Source organism: Natator depressus, chromosome 2, assembly GCF_965152275.1.
Source record: "Natator depressus isolate rNatDep1 chromosome 2, rNatDep2.hap1, whole genome shotgun sequence".
In the NCBI taxonomy this organism is placed as follows: Eukaryota; Metazoa; Chordata; order Testudines; family Cheloniidae; genus Natator; species Natator depressus.
Window position 1 is genome coordinate 157,947,018 of NC_134235.1, and position 12,085 is coordinate 157,959,102.

General features: G+C 40.4%; 1 protein-coding gene across 12 annotated transcripts in view; it reads right to left on the reverse strand.

Moving 5' to 3' along the window:
• FHOD3 (formin homology 2 domain containing 3) overlaps nt 1–12,085 on the reverse strand; it is a 619,164-nt gene that overhangs the window by 85,817 nt on the left and 521,262 nt on the right. For 11 of the 12 annotated variants that reach the window (XM_074945211.1, XM_074945220.1, XM_074945219.1 and 8 more), the window contains 2 exons: nt 8,935–9,234; nt 2,081–2,967 (listed from right to left, as the gene is read on the reverse strand). In XM_074945211.1, coding sequence (XP_074801312.1) covers nt 2,081–2,967; nt 8,935–9,234 — 1,187 coding nt within the window. The remainder of the gene's footprint in view (nt 1–2,080; nt 2,968–8,934; nt 9,235–12,085) is intronic. The other variant, XM_074945213.1, reaches the window with a different exon arrangement.

Sequence of the window (12,085 nt, forward strand, 5' to 3'; positions counted from 1 at the left end):
AACAGTTGTGCAATCTATGTATTTGATGTATTTGTAGGCCTACTGTTTGCTGTGTAAACATTTTATAAACTGCAGCTACATTGTCCACATTACCAATACATAATCAGTATGACACATCTGTAATTCTGATTATTTTGGCTGAAATGATTACACTCTCAGATATAGCTCAGGGTTCAAAGTCACCTTACAAATTAGTCAGGAGGGCTTTTGATTACAATTTTTTTCTTTTTTTGGTGGGGAACTCAGTCTTTATTGAAGGTACAAGGTGATAGCCTTGGAAACAGAAGTCTTCTACTTATACCCAAAAGCAACAGCAAGGTAGGGCAAGCTTCCCTGCCCTGATACAACGTCTCTCAACACTGGCCCGGAGGAACAGTCTCTAGGAGTGAGAAAACAGTGCAAGATTTCAGATCCATTCAATCCTTGGCCTACCAGCTGAGTTAGTCAACTGTGATGTGTCTGCTTGACCAAGAACACCAATATAGACTGTCAAACTACCATTTATAACAATTTCAACTGGATTTGAACCAGTGACCTAGAAATGAAGGACTAGAAATCTAATTTCCAACACCTTGAGCCATCTAGTCTTCTGGATTGTTTGTTTTTGAACACGTGGATACTTAATTTGTACCAATAATGGAAAAGTAAAATGATCATGGTACTATGTGGTTTTTCAGAATTGTTATAAAACTTGTACTAATGTGAGAACTTAGGCATATGTACAACAGATATATTGGCAATGAGTGATTTTCTTATATGTGGCCTTACAGTGTATCTTTTATTAGTACTATAACTGGAAAAGAACATTGTTTGTCTGATACCAATTACTGTATTTACATTAACAAATCAAAAACAATAGTCATGAACAGCAAGGGTTCTAGCTAATAACGTTTAAAGGCTAACTTTAAATCTCCATTAAATTCAACTGCAAGATACGTCATAAGAGTTCAGCATTAAATGGTTCTGTTACCAGCCTTAAAGGTTTAATTTTATGATAATATTCCTATGAAACACAGAAGTCTTAGCAAATCAAGATTTTCTCTCATGAAAATTTCATATTTTCATAATGAAATTTGGATAGTAAAGTTCTCTAAGTTAAGGGTGAAAAATATTTCTGTGCAAAGTGGCAAAAAAATGTATGCGTGAAAAGAAGAGAACCCAGGTTATATTTGCAGGGCTTGGCAATATGACAAAAAGTTCTTTAGATAAGTAATCTTTATACACTTGAAACGGAAATCATCGCGAGACAATTAACATGGAACCACAAGACTATTTACACATTTCAAAGCAGAACCATACTTTAACGTTATGACCCTTTCAGGAATAATTCCTAAAATGATTATGAAAATAGTATGAAGATATATTACAGGATATATGTTATGAGAATATATTACAATGATTTCATGTGGTGTCCAATTATAACAAGCCCTGTTTTGCCTCATCTCCATACATGCCTAATGACAAAGCTTTAAATTTCACTAGCAAGGGAAAAGTAGCCAGATACACAGATCTGAATTACCTTTCCTTAATACATGATGCACTTTGGTATCCATGGGGACATCATTTTACAGTGGCCTTAATTTAGGATAGTTTAATTCACTTTGTAAGTGAATTTAATTCTGAACAACAGCACCCACACAGGGACTCAATATGGTTTAACTAATCCACTTCAAATTCATAACTTTAATTAATTTGGATTAATGTTCCTGGATACCCCCATGCAGACAAACCTATGTTTGAAAATTCTGGCTATGAAGTTTACAACGCTACAATACTACAATGCTACAATACTCTCCAGCTGAAGTGAAATACAAAAAGTGGAATAGAAATATGATTCACAAGAGCAATATGGCATATGGCTAGGCATGTATATTGTTTGGGGCTCAGCTCTTATTGTCAGCTCATGGAGTGTCTGTCTGTCTTTGTAGAATACTTAACTTATGTGCACAAATATAGAACATATATAAAACATCTTTGTTAATTTCCTTTGTTTTTTAAACTCTGTAAGCATAAATATCATCTACATTAATCTAAAAACAAACTCAAATTTAATAAAAACTAAACAAAACATTAGAAATACCTTTGTGACCGGCAGTTCCTTGGATTTAGATTCAAAGAGGTGCTCCAGTTTGGAAGTGTCCACCTTAATGGGTTCCAGTTTCGACCACAGGAATTCTTTACAGCGTTTGTTATTTTTACACTGCCACTCAAATGGCCGTACCTCGTTCCAAAACAGACGGATGGTTTTCTTCTTCTTCATGAATGCTGGCTGACCCCTAGAAACCTGGGGTGACCCTAAACCCTGAGGAGTGCTGAACAGTGGAGGAGGAGCCAATAAATTACCAGAGGGTGGAGGTGGACATCCAAACAGAAGGGGAGGTGGTGGAGGAGGCAAACCCAAAAAGGAAGGTGGAGGTGGGGGAGGGGGAATTAGGGAGTCCCCAGGACCCATATCAACATCCAACACATCTACATCATCCTCATCCCCCAAGTCTGTAAAATCCATGTCTTTGATTTTAAGTTCTCTAGGATTAGCCATGAGCTGATCCCAAATGTAATCAGATTCCTTCTTGGGCTCTGCTGGTGTTTTCTCAGGGACCTTTTCATCGAGCTCACCCTCAGGCAATACTGTCCCCTTGGCCAACTCAACAGTGTTGAATTTTTCTGCAAAGGCTTTCACGCTGCCTTGGTTGTCCAGATTTCCAATCTCCATCTTTTTGACACTTTCATCTTTGGCCTGCTTGCTGGCCTGCAGGATAGAGATCCTACTGGCTAGGCTGGTGATTGACTCATCACTTTCCTCCGTCTCCTTCTTTTCTTCCTCCTTCTCCTCCAGCTCTTTCTCCTCTTCATCCTTGGGCTTCTTGTTATGGGCATACAACATATCCAGCATAAACCGTTTGTTGTTGAGAATGTTGCTGCACTGCTCATTCACACCAGCATCTTGAATAGTCTTTGACCACGTACCTGTAATCACACACACACAAACAATGAATGGAAAAGCACAGGGTGTCAGGAATCCTAAAAATGGCATTGGAGATATCTTTGGTGATACATGTACAATTATAGTATGAAACCGGATAAAGGGCCTGTCTATAAGAAGACTGAATATGCAGCAAGCTGGGCTGTGAATCTATCTCACGCTGACTGTCCATAGGGACACTGCCAATGTGCACTAACGGTTTAGTAGTGTGCTTTGATCTACACCACCTTCAAACAGCAGCAGTTCATAGTGCACTAGGGAACTTTTAGTGTGCAGCAGCAGAGTCTACACAGACTGACAATGCACAGCAGATTAGTGCAGGGTAGATTGAAACCACATGTTGCTGTGAACTAAATATTCAGGCAGACAAGTCCAAAGTTTCAGGGAATATTTGGAAATGATATGTAAGCAATAGCACAGATCTACAGCCGGATTCTGCAAGTTGGTGAATGTTTCTCTGAGAAGTGCATAACAGCCATTCAGGCAGTGGGAGCTGAAGGTGCTCGGAACATCTCAGGAGGTACTCGGTGACTCTAAGGACACAGACCAAACTGCTTCTTTGAGCTGCTCTTTAAATTTTATATAGAAAAAATAATTGGTTACATGTTGGTAATTGCTCACTGAGGAGATCTGGCCCATGTTATTTTACTGGATACCTAAATGGTTAGATTCTTTGACAGTCCATCAGTCCAAAGGCCACACAAGACTGGATGGCACTTGTCCCCATTTCCAGTGTCTCTGCGCTTTCTGCTCCGAGCTAGGATCAGAAGTGGGAGGATTAAAACATTGTCAGAAGGGCTGCTCCTGTGGTATTCTTGACATGGCTGGAAAGAGGTGTTACTTTAAGAAAGACTGTTGCTTTTCCAGCCTGAGGCCAACAGAGTTTGGATACCCACCCACCCCATCCTCCTCCACCGCAACCACCCCTGGCCAGGGGAGGGCAGCTTGAAACTCTGGCTGCCCTTAGCACAACTCCTTGGTGCTTTGGCCATATTCACCAGGGTGACCTCTGGGGTCTCTGCAAAGTGAATTGTGCACACAGAGTAAAATTTTCAAAAGCACCTAAATAACTTAGGAGCCTAAGTCACATTTTCAAAAATGACTAATGCACTTAGGCTCCCAAGTCCTTTGGGTGTTTTTGAAAATTTTATCGGCTGACCATAATTACTGACCTGCATTTAAACCACAATCAAACTGAAATATAGTGGCCTCTGCCCACCTCTCAGCAAGATAAAATCATACATATTGTATACTGGTATATAGAAGCTGAAAAATTAACTAGTGCATGAAACATCATAAATAATTAAAACCAAACAACAATAAAACCATCAAAATAAATGATCAAAGTAGATTGTAGGATGCATTTTTTCCTGATGTTGAATACCTCTTAACATCTTCACCAACCAGTGTGGGACACAATGTAGAAAGTATGTCCAAAATATGTGAGATCTTTTTTCAAAGGGTATTAAATGAGACCGGCCTTATTTCACCTTCAGTATATTTTGCAATTAAAAATGGATTATGAAAATAGTTCAATACTTACCATGATTCTGTTTTTGATTCTTTCTTTCTCTTCCTTACACATTTAATCAATATATTTTTTCTAATCTAACTTTTAAAATTAAATTTTAGTTTATTTTTGATTACTGCCTTCCTTCTCCTCTCTTTCCTGGTGTGTGTGTGTGTGTGTGTGTGTGTGTGTATATATATGTACACACACACACACACATATATATATGTACACACACACACATATATATGTATGTATTAGTTCTGTGGTTGCATGTTCTCTTGAGTTTCTTATTTATTTTTGTTTCTCCTTTTACTCTACTGTCTTTTTCTTTGTCAGGATTTTTATGTTAGCACTTTAAATTTAATGTCTTTATCAGTTGACTTATTTTATTTCTATAACCTTAAGCCCCTTCCATCTGCTCTGGAAAATCTCTTCCTTGGCAAGTTCAGTGGCCACATCAACACTATGGGCAAGAGACCCAAACCGCTCTAGCTGAATCATTTGTTAAAATTAAATTAAATTAAAATGGGTTTAAAAATTCACTGTGCATCATGGAGCAGACTTCCAACCTGGGAATTCCAACCTGGGTTTCTAATGTTGAATAGTTTATGGCTCCATCCATACTAGCTCTTAGCCACCTTTGAAGCTGAATCCAACATTAAGAAAGATTCAGCTTATAGCAAATGATTTTTGCCCAGGATGCAGGCAGCCCATCTTTCTTCACTTTTTACTTTCCTGAACACTCAATCTCTTCCTTGCCTCATTTTCCCATTTGTGACAGATATGGCAATTTCCTGCCATATCTTTGGGAGATCTTAGTGTATTAAGTGTATATATCATTGTGGGCCAGGGACTGTATGTAATTCCCTGTGGGAGAGTGACCACAACTCTTCCAGGAACTAAGAACAGTGGGAGGAAATTAGGCAAATTCACTCAGGTTGTAACTTCTCCAGAGAGCTACCACCAGATGGAGAGGCTCACATATACTAGTTCAAACTGGATTCTCCAGAGGCCACCAGACAAGGAAAGGATTTTGTGGATAAAAAGCCTGATTTTAAAATGACTGAAGACTTTCTTCCTGATCCAGCAAAGAGACAGGATTTCTGTCCAAGTTGAGCCCCAATCATTCCTGGGGAGGGTTGGAAGGACTTTGGCCTACTGAGGCCACATAAGACTGATGGGTAAACTGTGGTAAGCTGTTAGCATGCATATAGGAACTTTTATTGTTTTTATATGTTTTCTCTGTAATGCTTTTACCTTAAGAATAAATGTGCTTGCTCATAAAGGGCTGTGCTGTAACTTATAACTGCTGGCAATTAAGCTGTTCATAAGCCCGTGGAGAAAAAGCAAAGTGCAGATGCTAGCCTATTTAAGCAGTCTGGCTTACTGGGGATTACCACAGTGTAGACAGGGAACTGTGCAGCCTGTTTAGGCGGGAGAGAGATGCAGCTGGGAGTCTAGATTGGGTACCCTCAAGGGACCACAGAGGGAGGAATACAGGTGCAGTTGCCCTGAGCTGTGACGCCCTTCACTCATCCCTTTCCCTCAACATCCCATCTACAGGATTGCTCCCTCACCTCTTCTCTCTCCAAGATTTGCTACTAGATTTTTCTGATCTCCTCCAGACTCTCCTCTTCCCCTTCACTATAGATTTCACAAAGACCAATTCTCAACCAGATTCAACTGCCTAAAGACTTCAGAACTGTCCAAGATTTCCCAGACTCCATTGTATACATGCCACAAGATTTGGCCCCCCCTCTAGATTCTCACCTTCTGTGTCTCCCTAGATTTGATTCCTTTCCAATACTGCTCACTCAAAATTCTCCAACAGAGTTTGCACCCCCATTTTAGTCTCCCAAGATCTACCTCATTCTTCACTAGCCAAACAAGATTATCTCTGTAAAGCCTCCTGCTGTTGCTACTCCTGTAGATTCTCCTCCCGCCCCTGCCCCCCCCCCCCGGCATGCATCCCCTTCATGCACACTACTTCATCTGGCTACTGTGTTGCAGTGCTACCTAGGATGAGAAGGATTGGAAGAAGCATAGAGCAGTGTGTTTGACGATAAGGAAGGAGGAGCTCAAAACCAAACACTTCATTTCCTTGCCCCTGCTGTGTCTGGGCAGGCACAGCAATGTAATCCATGAATGACAGCTCCTTTCCTGGAATCTGAGAACTGTCTGAGAAAGCACAAAACCCTAGGAATGCAAAAATAATCCATGCAGACCGAGTACTCTGCATGATTTCTAGTTCTGCATTTGCTCCCTTACCAACTAAATTGCAAACTTTAGTAATTCACAACACATTAGGTCTCTCAACCAACAAATCTTTACTATACTGCTAAAGCTTATGAACTTTTAAAAGCTGGCATTTCATTAAGTTATAGTATAATACCAAAATAGTAATGCAGAAGCGTATGACAAATGGATTCAGTGTGACAAGAAGTTAAAGTTCATCATGTTGGAAACAGCCAGAACTAAAATGTGCTGAGTGTGAAAAATGTTTGTAACCCATTCGCTCCTTGTTTAACATTTGGACTATGCCACAGTGTGATGAGAGCCATAGTCTGTTTCATAACCAGTACAGTTTTTGCTGAACACCAGCTAGTAATCTGTAATACTGACGGTTAGCAACATCTTGCCTGTGTGAAGAGGAGGAGCAGAAGACAGTCTCCATCCCCTATGTGTTCAAAGCCTTTCATCATCTACACTAAAATAGAGGCTCTAGCCACCTTCCATTGGTGGAGAAAGGGGGAGAGTGGAAGATAAAGAGTGAGCATGAGCTCACTTTCACTTTTATGGTTTATTTCCTATGCTGGTCCCCTCACAACCCACTAAGCAATAGCACTGCAGGTGTAAACAATGCCTCCATTCCTAGAGGCTACTTTTCATTATCTGCACTATAACACAACCTCTGCTGACCTGAAGGCAAGGGATCCAAATTTATGATAAAACTGTCCTTGAAACTGACTGTGCCCTTTTCAGGTGGAACTGCTGTCTCAAAGAGATAAGTTTGTTGGGACTAAATCCTCAACTCATCTTTCAGGTTTATATTTTTACACAGATATTTATCTATCCATCTTCTTCAAGGGTATAGTGGTATTCATGGAGCCATATACAAGCCTTGACCAGTGACATCAAGGAGAGTTCTGCGCACTGAAGAAAAGTTGATGACCCTTAAATAGTGAACAATAGTGAACCTGTTAAGTTTTAGCAACATATTCCTGTAAAAAAGAGATGGGGTTTGCCTCCACAGGCAATTTTAAAATCAATACTGCATTTAAAAAAAAAATTCACTAGTTCAAAAAGAACTATTTGGGGAAGCTCTATGGCCTGTGTTACACACGAGGTCAGACTAGATGATCACAGTGGTCCCTTCTGGCCCCGGAATCAATGGAAAAAATGTGAATGTCCAAAGGCTGGCGATATAACCACCAAGACATGATCTCTATGATTTCAAACAATTCCTATGTCATCAGGAAAGAGTGATTAGATACTTCATGTATTACGATAATTTATTTTAAGATCTAAAATGTTTCATTTAGAACAGTGGGCCCCACTGCAGTGCCTCAATAAGATTTAGAGGCCATGTTAATTATATTACAGCTATTAATTCAAGAGCAAACAATTGTATAAGAATCAAATTACTAGGGGCCACAATCTGCCATTTAGTCACTGGCATGGGCTGCTGGCCACGTGGAGTTGGACCTCCCAAGAGAGAATTCTAGATGGCACAACTCCTCCCTTAGCAAGCTGAGGCATAGGGTAGGTGTGCAGGCGGTGACATCCTTTAAGTGTGGCTGGTGGTTCATCCAGCCATTACTGTTGGCTACTGTGGAAGTTCTCCTTATGCCTTCTCCACCCAAGCCATGGTCAGGCATTTCTAGCTCTACAGTCAGCAACTTCAAAGTGTCTCCCTGAATTTCTGATACCTGACCAAGACAGGAATGATGGAAGAAAAGAAAGAAATGCAGCACCTGGAGAAGCACCTCACCTAATTTCCTATAGTATTAACATTAGGACTACCCGTCGTGATAGTGAATAGCATGGAGACAGGCACTGGCGATCTCATGACAAACTATCTTAGGGCATCTCATACCATTGGAACATCCAACAGAATTCACTGAGCTTTGGATGCATGTTAGTGGCAGGACCAGTCTCCAACCAGTTAGTAAATTAATTGTTGAAAGAAGAAATAGGTCTTGATCAGAGGGAAATCTTATAAGACCTGATTCTTCTGCTGCTCTGCACACATAAACCCCATTGAAATTAATGGAGTTCCACACAAAGGGAGCAGCTATGGATTTGAACCATAAAGGAAGAAATGCTAATGAAGGACAGGCTGAAAAGATTTGTTAGTTGATTAGCTTTACACCAAAGCACCTGATTTGACATGTTCTTTATGGGAAAGCCTGCATTTATTGAAAAAGCTTCACTTTACCAGTTTCATTGTCACTGGTTAACTTGTCCTCTCTTTCCTCCCTCTCTAAAGTGCTGCTTGCTGAGGATATGCTGGATGCAGAACAGTTGTCTTTTTCGTTCACTTCCTCATTCTGCCTCTCTTTTTCACTGAGTATTGCACTTTCTTCTGGCTCTCGCTCAGGACCTTGCTCCACCTCACTTTCTGGTCCCACCTCCGAAGCCTCTACTTCCTGTGGTGTCTCCGTTCCCTGCTCGGCCTCTGCCTCAGTTTCCTGTTCTGGTTCTGTCTCAGGCTCGGGTTCAGGTTCACTGGCACTCACTGGTGGAGAGAACAATGAAGAAAAAGATTCACTTAACAACAATTTCTCTTGGTCGTCTAGACTCACCCATCCAAATGAGCAAGATGTGAATTTACGAGTGATTTTTTTTGTCCATGGAGAGTCTAGCTTTATGAGCGAGAGATTGCTGATCATTGTGTGAAGACAGAACCAAACATGGGTGCAACTTGGCAAGTCTTGCTTGATTTATGTTTGCTTACAATCTGAACCTAATCCATCATTTTGTACTTATACTTCATTGGAAGTTTGGTTATTGTGGTCACAGAAAGAGCTGAACCATCAGAAAATGGGCATCCAATCCATGTCTAGCAATGAAAGCTCAACACACAGACTGAGCTATAAGGAATGAGTTAAACAAAAAAGTAAGCGGAGAGTGCCTTGTAGTTGAATCCCCTTGGGTTTCTGAAGGAATTTTTATGGTGACTTCTTTTTCACCTGATGTGGATGGCTTCAACAAAAAGATACAATCATTAGTTTTATGAGCACAGTAAATGGCACAGTCTGGAAATGACAGTGTCATACAAATTTGGTTGACAGAAAGCATATGTTTTTTATGCATATTTACTTCAGAATAGCCACATCAAAACTGAACTGAGCTTCCAACTGCTTGGCATATGGCATAAATTTAGCTTCCAATTGGATGGCATATGGCATAAATTTAGCTTGTAATTGGTTGGCAGATGGCATACATTGTTGATGGTGCACTTGGTTTCCTCCTTCTTGCTTTATCACTGACACAGTGCAATCCAGTCATTCACCTTATAGTTTTCAGCTAAACCAGGAGATTTTTACATGCAAGTTTTTTGTTATGCTGTGAAGACACTGGAAAGCATCCACACATATTCACATCAAGCAGCCCACAACTCTTGGCAAATTGAAATGGCCATGCAAAAGTGATGAAAATGTACATGCATATTAGGTCCACACAGTTTTCGCATCACCTCTGTATTAAAACTTGTGCAAGATGGTTGAACTACAATACCTTAATCATATCAGATTTTCCCCCTTGTTGCTTACTTTTCATTTACAATATTGCAATATACACTTCAGGCCCTGTAGTGGATTCTGGATTCAGCTACATATGACATGACATAATCTGAGAACTAAAGAGATTAGAATTCAATTGAGCCTTTGGGTGAAAGAGTGTAACAAAGAAGTGGGACCTAAACATTTCAGTCTTCTAGAGCAGTGGTGGGCAACCTGCAGCCTGCGGGCCGCATGTGGTCAGTCAGGGTAATCCGCTGGCAGGCCACGAGACAGTTTGTTTACATTGACTGTCCGCAGGCACGGCCGCCCACAACTCCCACTGGCCGGGAACGGCGAACTGTGGCCACTGGGAGCTGCGGGCGGCTGTCCCTGTGGACGGTCAATGTAAACAAACCGTCTCGTGGCCCGCCAGCAGATTACCCTGACGGGCCGCAGGTTGCCCACCACTGCTCTAGAGAGAAGGTAAATGGATTTAGCCTTAGAAGGCATAAGCCCAAAATAAGAGCGGTAATGAGGATTCTTTAAGTTTCTCTCATTCTCAGTGCAAAGGCATTTCGCATCCTGAGACAAAAAATCTAGCCATGCTTTTCTAAGAATGCATGCTTGTACATTTTATTAAGCCTATCTTTATCTTTCTATGAAGGATACCTTACCAAATCACATCACTAAACCAGACAGTGTTCAGTAATGTGGTTTTGGTATTGTAATATCCTATTTCACACAGCCTACAAAGCATAATTTTTGACTTGTAAATGTTAATGCTATGAGTGAAGTCCTGATCCCTTGAAGTCAATGGGGCCAGGATGTCACCCTATCTAATCCTCTGCATCATATCTAAGGTGTCTCACACCCATGCATTACCCAAGAGAAAATCAGCATTATATACAGAGCAGATCTAGTGCTGTTCATTGGGCAGACAATTTGAACCACAGAGAGCGTATCTGAGCCATAGCTCCCAGAGCATAGGGAAACCACTATCTCTTTTCAAGACAAGCCAGAAGTACAATACTGCTAAGATACAACCTTAAGTGTCCTTAAGAAGTTAGGCTGTGTCACACAGCTGAGCACTGAACTAACATGCTTCTGAGATATTTGAGACCTATGAATTTGTCACATTGTAATCACAACATACAAAGACACGACTGTCATCTGCTAACCTTTATACAACTGGCACATGGAATAGAACTTTCGACCTTTCTCTCCAAAAAGAGAAGTTGTTCTTTGATGACTGAAAAGAATAGCTCCTCTAAAAAGAAGGGAATCGTTGAACACTTGGCCAGATCTGACATTATTTATGATACCATGGTCAGGAGATTGCATCAGAGATTTTAGTTTAACAGGGGAAAGAACTGGGAATATCTGATAAATGTTTAGGAGCAGAAAAAAATAAACAGAAAATAGCTTAGAAGAGGTTTTACATTTTCTATGTATTTGGAATAGTCCCTATGTAATAGATGGAAGTGGTACATTAACACAAGCCAATACATAACTAAGTGTAAATAGCAATATAGTATCTTGGAGTATGCTATTTATCTCTTTCCTAGTGCAGGGAGTGCCTAGTATTCTGCCCTTTCTGGTGCTATAGTACACAGAACAACACTTCCAGAACAGAAGATTGAAGTGCTGTTACTCAACCACTTTGATGGTGTCTCTCTAGCTTTTGAGATAGTGTCAAATGATCCAAGATATACCGAAACAACGTAAGTAATAACATAAATCCACCAAAACCTCTGCCAATGAAACTCAAAAATACTAAATATTCAACACGCACTACAGAGAGAATAAAAATATTGAGCTCACCATACATCTGTCTCTTGCATTTGCACTATATTATAAATGTAATGG